The sequence below is a fragment of the Phyllostomus hastatus genome, unplaced genomic scaffold (genome assembly GCF_019186645.2).
Source record: "Phyllostomus hastatus isolate PE091 unplaced genomic scaffold, TTU_PhHast_1.1 phas_contig_468, whole genome shotgun sequence".
NCBI lineage: Eukaryota > Metazoa > Chordata > Mammalia > Chiroptera > Phyllostomidae > Phyllostomus > Phyllostomus hastatus.
Genome location: NW_025333884.1, coordinates 1,483,453 through 1,499,667, shown reverse-complemented (window position 1 = coordinate 1,499,667; position 16,215 = coordinate 1,483,453). Strand labels below are relative to the sequence as shown.

Sequence of the window (16,215 nt, the reverse complement as noted above, 5' to 3'; positions counted from 1 at the left end):
AGGAAAAAGGGAGAAAACTTCCATTGGTTATCTCTTGCATGCCCCCAACTGGGGGACAGGCTTGCAACCTAGGCATGTGCTGACTGGGAATTGAACATGCAAACTGTTAGTTCACAAGCAGACGTCCAATCCACTGAGCCACACCAGCCAGCACCCCATTTATTAACAAATATTCCATGAAGTACCTAAAGTAATACTATATAGATTCAGAAAAAAGATCTCTCCATTTATAGAGCTTACATTTTTAGTGGGTGTTAATTTTGGGTTGTCTGTCATACTTTTGTACAAGGTCTGATAAAAATCTTACCTGTCTTAAGGCCTCTTTCCTGAGTAACATTTAATAAAAGTCAAAATTCTAACTGAAGCCCTTACTAAACCACTTACACAAGTTCTGTGCCTCCTGACTACTGGGATATATCAAACTGTGGTTGAAACACTGCTTTAATGAAAAACAAAAAAGTTTCTTTTAAACTTGATTGGAAGAAGTCACACGACACTTGAGTTTTTTTAAAAAATCATTTTATAAAACATTTTACCTGTGTGGACACTCTCATTTTCTTACCAGCTCTGTCACTTTTAGAGGATTTATCACCAGCATGGATTCTATGATGAATTGTAAGATTTGATCGCCAACTAAAGTTCTTACCACATATCTCACACTTGTAAGGTTTCTCTCCTGTGTGAACTCTCTGATGAGATTGTAGCTGTGAAGAGCGACTGAAGACTTTACCACATGCATCACATTTGTATGGTTTCTCTCCAGTGTGGACACTCTGATGAAGTTGAAGACTCGAGGCCTGACTGAAGTGCTTACCACACTCCCCACACTTATATGGCTTCTCTCCTGTGTGGACCCTCTGATGCATGTCAAGATTCAAGCTCCACTTGAAGGCCTTCCCACACTCCTCACATTTGTATGGCTTCTCCCCAGTGTGAACTTTTTGATGGGCTTGAAGGTGTGAACTCCGACCAAAGCTCTTCCCACACTTGTCACATTTGAATGGCTTTTCTCCACTGTGGACTCTCTGATGGGCCAAAAGATTTGAGGCCTGCCTAAAGACCTTCCCACATTCCTCACAATTATATGGTTTCTCTCCTGTGTGGATTCTACAATGAATTTTAAGGTCTGCTCTACGACTGAACCCCTTCCCACACTCTTCACATTTGTATGGTTTCTCCCCAGTGTGTATCAGCTGGTGAATCTGCAGTCGTGAGCTCTGATTGAAGCCCTGTCCGCACTCTTCACACTTGTAAGGTTTTCCTACGCTGTGAGCCTTCTGATGGATCTGAAGATATGAACTCTGACTGAAACCCTTCCCACATACCTCACACTTATAGGGTTTTTCTCCTGTGTGGACCACAAGATGAACTTGGTAATGGGAGTTCCTCCTGAAGCTCTTCCCACACTCCTCACATTTGTATGGTTTCTCTCCAGTGTGGACTCTCTGATGTGCTTGAAGATTTGAACTCAGAGTAAAGCCTTTACCACACACTTTACATAGGTAAGATTTCTCTCCAGTGTGGACTCCCTGATGGGCCTGGAGACTTGAGGGCCGACTAAAGCCTTTACCACATTCCTCACATTTGTAGGGTTTTTCTCCTGTGTGGACCCTCTGATGAATGTATAGATTTGAGCTACAAATGAAGCCCTTCCCACACTCCTCACATTTGTAAGGTTTTTCTCCTGTATGGACTCTCTGATGGGACTGAAGATGTGAATTCCTGCTGAAGCTCTTCCCACATGCATCACATTTGAATGGTTTCTCCCCAGTGTGGACTCTCTGATGGTCCTGAAAATGAGAGGCCTGAGTGAAGGCCCTCCCACATGCCTCACAATTATATGGTTTCTCTCCCAAGTGTAATTTACAATGAACAGTAAGCGTAGATCTACGACTGAAGCCTTTCCCACACTCCACACATTTGAATGGTTTCTCTACAGTGTGGACTTGCTCATGATTTTGCAGATGTGAACTCTTACTTAATTCCTTATCACAATCATCACACTTACAGCCGTTTTCTCCTATGTGAACTCTCTGATGAACATGAAGAACTGATCTATGACAGAAGCCTTTTCCACACTCACTACATACATGCGACTTCTCTTTTGAGTGTACTTGCTGATGAATAGTGAAGGTGGAGAGATCATAGAAGGTATTTTTACACTCATTACACTGGTAAAGTTTTTGTCCTATATGAATCACACTATTCCGATCCAATGTTGAAATTTTCATGCTGTCTCTTCCATAATCATTGTAACTGTAAGGTTTTCCACTTCCGTGTGCTCCGTAATTATTGAGGCAACGTGATACCCAACTGATGGTGTCAACATCCTGGTTATACTGTAAGAGTTTATTTTTTATAGAAATTTCTTGATAGTTGTTCTGATAATTCTGGGATTCATTCAAAGAGGTTTTCCTCCAAGAACCTTGTGCTCTCAAAGTTGGAAACTCTGAATTTCCAGTGTCACTGGGACCATCCATTTTATGATTTGGTATATAGTTTTCATCTTTAGAAATTTGAATACATAGTCCTGCCCCAACCTCACAGGTAGAATCACCTTGTTTGTGGAACTGTGAACAATTTATCATGAAGTCTTGACACCTGGTTAAGTCATTTACAATTTGTTGCCAGATCTGCCAGCAGGAAAGCTCTTCACATGCTCCGTCTTGAGCAGCCTTCAACTCACTTTGATTGCTCTCACCTATGTAGACAAAGAATTCAGAGATATGAACAAGTGAAAGTTTTGTTCAAAGATTTAAGATCTCATGCTTATGATATACAGTTTAAGAGTTTAATGAACCTCGGGATACTTTAGCTTATCTTTTTTTTACTACACATGAAATTCTCTGTTTTATATACTGACAGAAACCAGAGGGTGGTCTGTTAAGCTCCCAACCACTTACCATTAATGAAAGCCATTCAAGACAAAATAACTGCCATTTGACATACTATTTAAATCACTGTTCATAAATTACACGTATTTTCTATCATAACACAGCATCAATAAGGAAAAGCATTTTGGAGTACTCATAGCTGTAATAGTGCCTGGCATTAGCAGGTGCTCAAAAATGCATACATATTGAATCACATTTTGATTTCTGGGATTCTCTATAACTCTAAATCTCAGCTTAATTTTGAAGCAAGTCATAGGAGCATAAGTGTTTTTACAAGAAAAGTTTTGGAAATAGCAAAAAGGTTGAAAAGTATAGTTTGCTGAGAGGTTGAAAGGCTGCAAAACAGGCAGTGGCACTCTAAGGGGCTCTACAAGAGGATAAAATCAAGGTGCTAAGAATCACTTGGCATAAAAGAAAAGCTGGATGCCCTGGATTCTTCTGACACTTTTGTACTGTTGAACGTGTTTTTATTTTCCTACATAGGAATCAAAATTTAGAGGCTAGGGAAGAATGCTGTTCTTTGAAAATAACATGAAAAAATTTTTATGGAGATACATTGGCCTTGAACAAGAATGATTTCCAAAGTGAGGATGCACTATATGAGGGGGCTATGAAATAAATTCAGTACTTTGTGATAAGTATTTAGAAGAAACAGACTAGAAATTATCAGACAATTATCATAAGCAGTAAAGGTTTCAGTACATGAAATTTGTTCTAAAGTTACACATATAAATGTATACAAAAATAAAATGCTTATAGAGGTATGACGTAAGATCCATTTCTTACTATGGATGTGGACTTTGGAAGAAGCAAATGGGATGAGCTGTGCAATCTTTTAAGGAAGAGGCTAATTCACAAGCTATTTTCTGAGAGCAGGCAACCAGTACAAAGGCAGTTGATATAATCCAGGAAAAAATTTTGGTGATTTTGACTCAGTGAGGACAAGGGGTGGTGAGAAATGAAACAGACAGTTAACTACAAGAACTCACAATTGCTTGGTTCTCACCTAAATTTTTCTCCATCTGGGGTGATGTCTCTATCATCTAAAGCCTCTCTTCTCTTTCTATATGTGAGGTATCTCATCTGAGGAGTTGATGTCCTAAGAACATGCAAAGTCACAAGTTTCAAATGAATACACAGGAGCTAAGTTACTGGAAATTTGTGTTCCAAATGCATAGTCAAGATACTGAAAGTAGACTTCCGGCCAAGATGGCGGCAGAGGTGGGTGCACAGTGCCTCAATGCACAACTAAGATTAGAACAACAACAAGTTAGAGGCAGAATAACACCCAGAACCGATAGAGAATGTATCTGAATGGAAGTCGGACAGCCAAGAAGTTGAAGTAGACCCGTTCATCCAGACTGGTAGGAGGGGTAGAGAGGAGCAGCCCGCACGGGTCGTGGTGCATGGAGAACAGGGAGAATTGGGCGCATAAGGCAACCGGGAGCGCGTAAGGCATCTGGGGGAGCAAGATTGCAGCGTGTGGACCCTGAGTATGCAAATGGCATCTGGCAGACCCAGTGAGGCGGTGATTGTGGACCAGGGCAGAGCACACAACCCAGGATCCCAGAGAAGAGACTGAAGTCCTAGGACAACAGAGCTACCGCCATTGTTCCCTCCTGCCCCCGCCCCCATCCCCGCCCCCACACACAACGTCACAATCTAGCGAGTGGGGTGCCCAGCCCTGGCGAACACCTAAGGCTCCGCCCCTCACCATAACAGGAGCAACCAGACCAAAAAAAAAAAAGAGAGAGAGAGAGACAGACATGTCTCAAACAGAAGAACAAATCAGTGCCCCAGGACTCATCATTTTAAGCAACTGAAAGATAGCCAATCTATCAGATGCACAGTTCAAAACACTGGTGATCAGGAAGCTCACAGAATTGGTTGACTTTGGGCGCAAATTAGATGAAAAAAATGCAGGTTACCTTAAAAGAAATGAAGGAAAATGCACAGGGAACCAATAGTGATGGGAAGGAAACTGGGACTCAAAACAACAGAGTGGAACAGAAGGAAGGAAAAAACAACCAAACAGGAAAGAATGGAGAAATAAGAATTCAAAAAAACAAGGAGAAGCTTAGGAACCTCCAGGACATCTTTAAACGTTCCAACATCCGAATTATAGGGGTACCAGAAGGGGAAGAGGAAAAGCAACAGATTGAACACGTATTTGAACAAATAATAAAGGAGAATTTCCCCATTCTGGCAAAGGAAATAGACTTCCAGGAAGTCCACAAAGCTCAGAGAGTCCCAAAGAAGTTGGACCCAAGAAGAGACACACCAAGGCACATCATAATTACATTATCCAAGGTAAAAATGAAGGAGAGAATCCTAGAAGCAGCAAGAGATAAGGGGACAGTAACCTACAGAGGAGTTCCCATCAGACTGCCAGCTGATTTCTCAAAAGAGACCTTACAGGCAAGAAGGGGCTGGAAAGAACTATTCCAAGTCATGAAAGACAAGGACCTATATCTCAGATTACTCTATCCAGCAAAGCTTTCATTTAGAATGGAAGGGCAGATAAAGTGCTTCTCAGATAAGGTCAAGTTAAAGGAGTTCATCATCACCAAGCCCTTATTATATGAAATGTTAAAGGGACTTATCTAAGAAAAGAAGATAAAAAAAAACATGTATAGTTAAAGGACAGCAAACTCACAATTATTAACAACCACACCTAAAGCAAAACCAAAAGAAACTAAGCAAACAACTAGAACAGGAACAGAACCACAGAAATGGAGACCACATGGAGGGTTAGCAACAGGGGAGTGGGAGAAGGAGAGAGGGGGAAAAGGTACAGAGAATAAGTAGCATAGGTTGTAGGTTGAAAATAGATAGGGGGAGGGTAAGAATAGTATGGGAAATGTAGAAGCTAAAGAACTTATAAGTACGACACATGGACATGACCAAAGGGGGGGATGTGGGTGGGAGAGGGTGTACAGGGTGGAGGGGAGTGAAGGGGGAAATGGGACAACTGTAATAGCATAATCAATAAAATATATTAAAAAAAAGATACTGAAAGCAGTGTTTTTCAAAAAATTTATCATATCCCATTGGAGAAATAGCATTTATTTCATGACCCAGGCCATATGCATAGATATGTATTACTAAAACAGAAGTCAAACAGCCCATTTCTAACCAACATCTATTTTCATTATACCTCCTCCCTGTGGGTCTCAGACTACTCATACAATTGGCCACTTTTAGCTGCAATGTTCTATTTTTCTTAAGGAGCTCTGATGTTTTCTACTCTATTTTATTTGATTAAAAATTACAGATAGGACTAGATAAATTGGTTTTATAATTCAGTAATGGGACAAGAGTGAAATTTAAAAAAGAATATATAAGAGGTATAGCAGCAAACTGACTATTTATGATTCTTTTACAAAACACAAATGAGAAAAGCCCTGAAACATCCTGTTTAGAAAGACCAGAGCCTTGGCTGGGTGGCTCAGTTGGTTGGAGCACTGTCCGCACACCAAAAGGTTGCGGGTTCAATCCGTGGTCTGGGCACACTTTTAGGTTGCTGGTTCGATCTCCACTTGGGGCATGTATGGGAGGCAACAGATCAATGCTTTTGTCTCACATTGATGTTTCTCTCTCTCTCCCTTCCTTTCTCTCTAAAAAAAATCAATTGAAAAATAAAAAGACAGAAAGGAAAAAAGAAAGACCAGAAATATCCTCTTGGATCCCATATGAATAGGCAAAAGTCCAGTCCCCAAAATTCCAAGGAACCATCCCAAGAGCCCCAAAGCCTTAACTCCACAAAGATACCCCAGAGGAAGGCTATCCTCACCCACTGAGACCAGGTTCCTGAAGTTCTCTACCATCACATCTTGGTACAACTTCCTCTGAGCAGAGTCCAGCAGCCCCAGTTCCTCCTCTGTGAAGGCCACAGCCACATCCTTGAATGTCACTGCCTCCTACAACAAACACATAAAACCGCGATCTGACACCCAACATCCACTTGAAGAGGGGCAGCACTGAGGTAAGGGGGATGGGTGGGAAGTTGCTCTGACCCCTGAGCCGCTTGTAGATCTTCTAGCCCTTCTTCCATCCTGACAATGCCGTACACTGATTTTCCACAGCCTCGCCAAAAATGCTATGAAAAAAAGTTTTGTATGTATACTGGTGCTCTCACATTGAGCACTGTTATGCGTAAACTCCCTAAAATTCTAACTGCTGTATTCTGACCAAAGATGTTCTACATTTTAGTTAATCCTGCCAACTGCCCCAGAAAAATTTGCTGTTCTAGCCCCAACAGTGTTTCACAGCACATGCCTTCCCACTGAGCTGGGAATCAGGTTACATGTGGAACAAAATCAAAAGGGCCTGCTGGATCTCTTGAATAAAAAACTCTGTTTTCTCCTGTTTCTGCATTTCACTTGAGTGAAATATTCTGACTTGCTTTTCTGTATGAACTTGAGCAGGTTCCTTATTTTTCATAATCCATTTTCTTTACATTAAAGATCAAGATGAAACCAAAAACCTCTTCATAAAATTGTTCTGAAGTGTCAAAGCAGTACAAGGACTCTAGTGCCACTGGACTTTTTAAACTAAGGTCATGTATTACTTTAATTTAAAAAAATACACAAAAGAAAAAAAAATAAACCAGTAAATGAAATACATACAGGGTATGAGTCAGGCATGGGGGAGGGGGGAAGACGACAAAATCTAGCCCTTGTAATAAGAAAGCTTTTTCTTTTTTAAAAAAATATTTTTTAATTTATTGATTTAGAGAGAGAGCAACATTGATTTGCTGCTCTACTTATCTATGCATTCATTGCTTGGTTCTTGTATGTGCCCTGACCAGAGATCAAACCTGAAACCTTGGCATATGGGGACAATGCCCTAACTAACTGAGCTACCCAGCCAGGGCAGAAAACTTTTTTCAGTATTTTTTCTGTATGAAGCAGTACTTTGATCCTGATGCACTGTGCTGTATTTGAATATTGTACCAAAAAAGTCCAAGGTACCACCTATAAAATATACTTTCTCTGTTTTGAATACCTAATATGCTACGGACAAAAAAAAAGACATAGTTTTTAGAACTGATTGTTCTAGAAAAATGTTCAATGCTAGAAAAGTCTACTATAGTGTTCCCCAAATAGTAAAAATACTAAACTAATGTCTATGAATTAGAGAATAGTTTAAAAAATAGGTACATAAATTTGATGAGAATATGATATAACAAAAATGAATGTTATACAGCATTAAATGCAAAAACTAATTTAAAGTTGTATCTATGTTCTGAATACAAATATACAGTATGAATACATATGATAGAGAGATTACAGAAATAGAAGAACAGCTACTTTGTAAACAGGGAAGCAGTAAGGGAGATGTTTTCATTTCTATTAATTGTTCTCTTATTTGTGAAATAAAAAATGAAGAAATAAAACGCAAACTAAAGCTAAAAGCAATTAAACTTAGAAGGTACAACAAGCACCTGATACACTCAACAGCTCCTCCAATGCCCAGACATCCCTTGAAAGAGAAAAAGTTGTGTCTCCGAGTACTGAAATGGCATTTTTAAAAGTAAAAAAGGAAAGCTCTACTCACCTTGTACATGCTCATTCTTTCCTCTTCCTTCCAGGAAAACAGAGTGTACTAAGAGGACAGACTGGGAAAGGAGAAAGAAGTCAATGGAAACTGGTCAGTATGTCACTAACCCATGTGGCAACTTGTTGTGATTTTGCAAAGGTGCCCTTTCCTCCTGGGTGGCAGCAGCTGCATGCAGCTTCATGAACAGGACTTGGCATGGATGCCAGAAAATCCCCCTGCCACTTTCAGTAGCTCAGGGAACAACCTGCCCAACCTCACATAGTAGCCCAATCACCAGTGTGCCTATAGCTTCTTCAGCAGTAATTCTTATGCTGGACATTGTGCACATTGAGACAAAATCAGAGTAGGTGCTGGAGTTAATATACATGGGTTGAAATCCTGGCTAGGCTATTTACTAACAGTGTCATCTTGGAAAAATTATTAACATCTCTTTACCTTAATTCTATTATCTACAAGTGGGGGAAATAACTGTATTGACCTCATGGGATTGTTATAAGGTAGAAAGTTCTTAGAATTCTGTCAGGATGTCCTACTTCTCTGTAACCACAGTAAAGCAGATGATATTCTCTAGTTTGATGTTATCCTTATAAACATAATTTCTACCCATAGAATAATGTAAGAAACATGGCGTTCGGCAGTTGTTGCTTTAGAAACTCTTATAACTTCTGAAAAGTTTCTGTTTTCCTTTTTCCAATAACATGTTACCTCAACAATAATATTTAAATTGACAGACAACTTTATATAGGAGGTATAAAAATATATAAAGTTTCTTTTAAAGAAGGGCCCTTTCAATGAATATGCATGGAAGTAAAGAAAATTAAAATCCATGACTCTGTAACAATAAAAAAATAGTTGGATAGTCCACACCTAACTTAAATAAGAAATATATATATATTTATATTTATATAGTTATAAATATGATAATATATAAGAAGTAAACAGGTGAGAAGGGAAAGCTCTTAGAACTAATAAAGGTAGAAAGAAAGTTAGAAAATCATCTATGGGCGCTAAAATTGGTGAACGTTTTGGTGAGGAATAAGATACCTATAGTCCCAAAGTATTAGTTGCAAAAGGAAAACAGTAACCTGGCAGACACCTTAACCAAGAAAACTACGCTGAGACCACCAATTTTGATAGACCGACATTTCCTTTGTATGATGCACTGATGCCTCCCTGCTTCTGCAGCATTCCCACTGAGCCTGAGTCCAATCATTAACAAATACCAGACAAAGCACAAAAGAGGGGCCTTCTACAAACTAATTTACCAATACTGTTCAAATATCAAGAGCAAAAAAGAAAAAGCCTGAGGAGTCATTCCAGATAAAGGGGACTAATGTACGAAAAACTAAGTGCAGTGTATGCAACTGGACTGGCCCTTGAACTAGAAAAAAAAAATGTTCTCAACGACTCTATTGGGAAAACAAAAATTTAAATTGGGACTGTGAACTAGATAACAGTATGTTATCAATGTAAGTTATTCCATTTTGATCACTGTCTCTAGCTTGTTCTCAAATAGTTCCGAAAGGCAAAAATTATATGAGTATGATAAAGCTGTGAAAGAGAAAAGAAGAACAGTTCTGACAAGCTAAAGCCACAACAGCTAGAACTTGGTGTTTTCCTGTGATGAACAAAAGTCAGGCAGGACCACTCAGTGATTGTAGTGAACAAGAAAAAGACAAGACACTCCACAGCACAGAGACAAGGACATTCCACAGTGACAGAACAGCCAAAGGACTGCCCCTCCCAGCTAACATGAGTGAGTACTTTGTTAACAGTTGACAACTCCAGTCTCATTTTTTCTTCCATGGCCAAGTAGAAATTCTTTTTTGGAAAAATTTTATTTATTAATTATTTTTAGAGAGAGAGGAATGGAGGGAGAGAAACATTGATGTGAGAAACATGGATGGGTTGCTTCTTGTCCGTGCCCTGACCAGGAACAGAACTGCAACCTAGGCATGTACCCTGACTGGAATCAGAACCAGCGACATTTTGCTTTGCAGAATGATATCCAACCAACTGAGCCACACTGGTCAGGGTTAGGTAAAAATTCTTACAATATTCAGCCATGAAATTGCTTCTGCTTCTTAGCAGCATCTAATCCAGAACAAACCCTCACTGCCTAGAACTCTTCCCAATTCAGCTAACACAAGCCAAAACCCTATAAGCAGCCCCTCCTAACTGCCTCTTACCAATGGCTTCTGATTCTGCGTGGTGTGTGGGCTTCCTTGCTGCAGCAAGCTAAAACAAACTTAATTCTTGATGATTACAGGTATGTTCCTGACAGTATTTGACTGATGATCATCAACAGAGGAAACAGGCAAACCATAAACAATTGATGAATCTGGGTAAAGAATATATGAGAATTCCTTCTACTATCTTTGCAGTTTTTCTGTGAATACAAAGTTATATGAAAATAAAAAGGTATAGAAATTAGAAAACAGTCATAGTAATAGAAACAACAGTAGTTCTGATAATGGTGATGATGATGATGACTACAGCCAAAGTATCTAGTATTAACTATCAGAAAGTACTAGGTGATCTTCCTACCTCAGACAGAAGTCCTCTAGTTAAAATGATGGCAATGAATCCACTCTGCAAAGCCTGGGAGAAATGATATCTTCACAACCTCTAACTCTGTCCATTCTGTCTCTCTACTTCCCAGCTGCCTTCGGCTAATATCAGGATTTTGTAAGAAAACCTGACAGTTGACAATAAGTAATGGTGGTGGTGGAAAATCATCAGATTGAGTAGGGCTCTGGTGTACCCTACTCAGTTTTATCTGTGACAGCTGGCAGGGTCAGTTTTTTCGGGTTCTGTTTCCAGACAAGAACCTCTCCTGAATTCCTCAAATTTTCTTGGGCACAGAAATCACCTCAGGATCTTGCTGAAATGCAGATTCCTGGGTCTCATCTGAAGAAATTGTAAATTAAGAGATCTCAGGTAGGGTTCAAGGATGGGCATTTCTACTCAAGTGATGCCAGTGCAAATTGTGGTTTGTGGCCCACAATTTGAGAAGCACTGCAGTGAACCAGCAGTCCCAAAGGAAACCGCCTCCACTAACCAGAAATCTACACAATGAATAACCAGAGTTACTAAAACATTAACAATGGTTATCTTTACATCCTAAGGTTATGGGCAATTTAAATTTTTATTTATATATTTCTGTATTTTCTGAATTTTCCACAATGATTATGTTGCTTCTATAATAGAGGGTGGGGCAAAAGCAGGTTTACAGATGTAAGTACGAGACAGTTTATTCTTGTATTATTATTTATTAATTACTGTATAATTTTTCCATATGAACAACTGTAAACCTACTTTTGCCCAACCCTGTATAAACATTACTTGAAATAAAATAGTGAAACAGTTAAGAAAACTATTTTTAAAAACTCTTCTATTGAATAGCCTAAACCTTGTTCTCAAGGTTCCCACAATCAAGTCCCCACCCACTTTCCTGATAGGATTCTAGAGAATTCTCTATGCTCAAGGAGAATATACCAAAGACATTAAAGAACTCAGATAATGGACTCAGACTGCCTAAGTTCCAACCCCAGCTCTGCCTCCTACTAGCAGGGTGGCTGGGCCAACATGTCTCCTGCCTCTCAGTCTCATCTTTAACAGAGAAATTAGCAGCACCACTTTATAGATCCACTGTATGACAGAAAGGTGTTCATTTGTATAAAGCTTTAAGATGGAACTTAGCAACCAAGACTTGGTTATAATCACTGCCCGTGTCTGTCCAAGTGCACGCCCCACTCATTCTCCAATTTATGTGACTATTAGAAGAATCCAAAGCCTACTCACGTGTTGGGCTCTGTTGCCTCCTCCACCGTGCAGTGTTTTTTGAGAAGTCACGGCTGGGGAAGCCAAGGAAGCTGTGAAATACCAGGATTGTGTTTGCATCCCTGATAAATCGCATCCCCTGGTACCGCTAGAGGTAACACTCTCCTTTAAAAAAGGCCAAGAGTGCACAACAACCTAACTGAGAGAGGGACCCTTTTTGGAGAGTTATAGTGGTATTAATAACCCATGTGCCAGGCAGCTTTAATGAAACCTTTTATTTGTACTATTCTCAAAACATTCTGTTAGGAAGGAATTACTTTTATTTCCCTTTTACAGAACAGTAAGCGAAGGCACAGAGGAGTTAAGTAACTCACCCAGTGCGATACCGCATTAAGTGTTAAGTGGGGCAGCGCGACAGGGGTTGCAGAGCGCCCGGGAGTCCCTCAAACTCCCAAGCACTACAGAGCCCGCCCAATCCCGAGTGCGAGTCCCAAACGCAAGAAAAGCTCCGCCTGGGAAATGCAAATGACCACTTCAGTCTCAGACCTCCGTTTTTAGCAGCTCCTCCTCTTTCTCCCCAAACGAAGGACAGGTGGCTGTTGGCCCCAGGCGCATTCCCCGGAAGTTTGACTGTGTAGCGGACCTGAATATCCGCAATGTAGGAAAAGATGGATGCTACTGGTCCTGCTGGGGCGGAAGTGCCAGCGTCGAAAGCGAGCCCCCGACCTACATTTCCCAGGATTCCACAGCACCGCTCTCCCTGACTGGAAGTGCCAGCGCTTAAAGAAGCCTTTGGGCTTACACTTCCCAGAATTCCCCGCGGGGGGGCGGGTGGAGCCTTACTATAGGTGTAGTACGTCCGACTATATTGAGCCCTAGACTACACGTCCCAGAATGCTGAGCGGGAAAAAAATGACAACTGTACCGCCCTCTAGGACCACAGTTTGCGAGTGGAAAACGGTTAGAGAGACGTCCCCTGATGCGGAAATGCCGAACTACTCTGAGCGCCTGGTCTTCACTTCCCTGGGAAGGTCTTGCCATTCTAGTATGACGGAGTTAGAAGAGTGTAGGTTCTGGTCGTTGAGATTCTGAGTAGCACTTGCCACGGGTTCGAGGGACTAAGCAAGATAAACCATGCAAACCCCAAAGAGCTTCACCTTATGAATATGGGCAAAAGGGAACTGGGCATTCTTTGGCAGGGACTGAAATCAAACGTCGAGACGCCTCAATCCCTGAAATTTCACAAAGGTGGACGTGTTTTGTTAGAATACTAACGGCCCTTGCAGAAGCAAATGAAAAGCCTTTGTAGAGAAAACGTACCATCACCCTACATCTCAAATTATTTCTGTAATTACAAAATTTTTGATGTTAATATTTGACCAACTGAACTTTAAGAGCAAAAGCATTACCAGACATATGGAGGGGCACTTTATAATGACAAAAGTTTCGAGTTACCAGAATCTAACAACTTCAGTTATATTTTATACAGTGAAAATTAAAAGAACCACTGAGGAGAAAGATTCAGTGTGTGAAGGGGAACAAAGGGTTAAAACGAGCATTGTAGGTTGTAGCACACATGATACAACTATAGCATGACAGTTTCATCCATTATCTTAAGGTGTGGATCAGAACCAGTCAACCATGCAATGAATGAATGCGAGTCAGGCAATGCAATAGAAGTGATTCTATATGGGAAAGAGAGAAGACTCCAAAACTAGGACCCCCGAAGGGAGGAAAAGCGGTAAAGGCTCAGGGGCCCATCATTTCTATTTGTGAATAAGTTAAACTAGTATTTTAAAAATTCAGAGAGAAGCAGGTGTGATGCCATAAGGGGGAATCAATGTAATGCCATTGCTGGAAGGAACGAACCAAGGAATGGAGACACCTTCTAGAAGCTGGCAAAAGCAAAAAGTGAACTTTCCCCTAGAGTCAGGAACTTTCCCCTGGAGAAGGAAGGCAGCCCTGCTGACACCTTCATTGTAGCCAGAGAAGCAAACTGAGACTCAGAAGAATAAAATGCCCAAGGAGTCACCAAGAGGAAATGGCAAAGAGAAGTAGTCAAGTTGGAATGTCATGGAAGATAGATGGGACCATACTCCAGTATGAGCCTAGGAACTTGGGAAAATATGACCATATAACCCAGGTGAAAGAGAACAGTATTTCTTTTCATGCATGGAAATCAATTCACAGAAACAAAAAATAGGAGAAAGAACCCATTTGAGGGGGATAGAATGAGAGAAGATGTGAGTGTGCCCTCTACCTAATATCTAAACATTTGTAAAAAAAAAAAGAAGAAGAAGAAGAAGAAGAAAGGAACCTGTATATCATATTTCATAGGTAGCAACACTGAAATATGAAGGACAGGAAAACAGGTAAGAGGGATTTCTGGACTTATATCCTTTTTCTCTGTTATTTTGGATTTAATATCTATTGAAGTCTATTTGGCTTTGTTATACAGGGCAATAAAAACATAGAATCTTAACAAAATCACACAACATCTCAGGTGGTATGAGCATGTGTCTTGAAGTAAAAGGGATGGGGAACTGTATGCATGAAAACCTAATTGCTAAACCCCTGACTGCTCAGCTCTTCTTCACCTCGAGTATACACTTGAAGGAATGCCACTAGACCCCATCAGCTTTGGGATGGTGGAAGGGAGAAAGTGACATGGAACCATGCAAGAAAGAGGGTTTGGCACTTTAAAGAGAAACAGACTTACAAAGTGGGGTAGGGATGATAACCTGGTGTCTTTGCCTGTGGTGCTGGAGGGGATGAAGAGAAGCCATTTCATCATCACTTACTGCACAGGGGACAGAAAACAAAGCAGCTGTTGAGATGAGGCCTCTGAGCACCCAAGTAAGCAGAGGAGGACTTCTATAGTTGGGTTACTGGCAATTCAGGAATCCAGTTCATTTTATTTTTCATAGAGAGGGGAAGGAGAAAAAGAGAAAGAGAAACATCAAATCAACTGCCTCTCACATGTCCCCATCTGGGTGCCTGCCTCACAACCCAGGCATGTGCCCTGACAGGGAATCAAACCAGCAACCTCTAACTTCACAGGCTGGCATTCAATCTGCTGAGCTACACCAGCCAGGGTGGGGACAATTCATTTTAACTGCACATACTCCTTATTGGGTCAGTGTCCAGATGGTCATCAGAGTATAGACCACACATTTATAATCACCACTATCAATACTAGCCACCTCTGTCATTTTGGAAGGACACAAATGACAGCACAACTGACTAAAGTATTCAAAGAACCTATCAGTGACAGTCAAGTGCTTCCTGTTCTAGTCATGGGACAAGCAGGCCTCATCAAGGGAGCAAAGCTCCCTGATAGTGATCCTGCCTGTTTGTTTCCATTTCTCACAGCATCACAAACAATGTTCCCTAAGAAATAACCTCTCCAGAAGTATCTGGTGAATGAATGAATAAAAACCACCTGCCCGACACTTGCAGGGTCATGGGTAATATCTGTTCATACCAAAGGATGCCTAAGTTTACTTCATTATAGTGTTTCTCAACCTTGAAAAGATAATCCAGTACCCAACTTTCTCCCATGTATTATTGCAGGAAATCCAAACCAAGAGTAAATCCTCAACACACACACACACACACACACACACACACACACACACACACACACACACAGTGCCAGTAAACAAAAAACTTCTTCTTAATGATGGCATGGCACAGCCTTTGGCAACAGCCTGTAAGGGAGTGAATGGAGAGGCAGTGAGGAGCACAGGGAAAGCCTGCCTGGGCTCTCAAGTCAAGTATTCATGGGTCTAGGTTCTCACTCTGCCAAGGATGGCTGTGTGACCTTGCATGAGCTTCTTAACAACTCTTAGTCTTAGTTTCTTCATTTGTAAGGCAAAGCTATTATGACTAACTCTACAAGTTGTTAGAAGGATTAGGGACAATGGCAAGTACTGAGCACAGTGCTTTGCATGTGGGAGACATTGACAAGTGGCAA

The 16,215-nt window shown here is 40.8% G+C and overlaps 1 protein-coding gene across 5 annotated transcripts; it reads right to left on the bottom strand.

The window, feature by feature from the left end:
• Positions 1–515: 515 nt before the first annotated feature.
• On the bottom strand, positions 516–15,023 carry LOC123823056 (zinc finger protein 226-like). 5 transcript variants are annotated; one of them, XM_045845373.1, is made up of 4 exons: positions 14,959–15,023; positions 8,454–8,514; positions 6,688–6,814; positions 516–2,701 (listed from the first exon to the last, which is right to left on the bottom strand). In XM_045845373.1, the coding sequence occupies exons 2-4, from the start codon at positions 8,466–8,468 to the stop codon at positions 516–518; spliced, it is 2,328 nt and encodes a 775-aa protein (XP_045701329.1). In that variant the 5' UTR covers positions 8,469–8,514; positions 14,959–15,023. The 5 variants fall into 5 exon arrangements, with proteins under 5 accessions (XP_045701329.1, XP_045701328.1, XP_045701327.1 ...); XM_045845372.1 differs by lacking the exon at positions 14,959–15,023 and adding an exon at positions 12,786–12,859; XM_045845371.1 differs by lacking the exon at positions 14,959–15,023 and adding an exon at positions 12,261–12,333.
• Between the last annotated feature and the right edge of the window lie 1,192 nt (positions 15,024–16,215).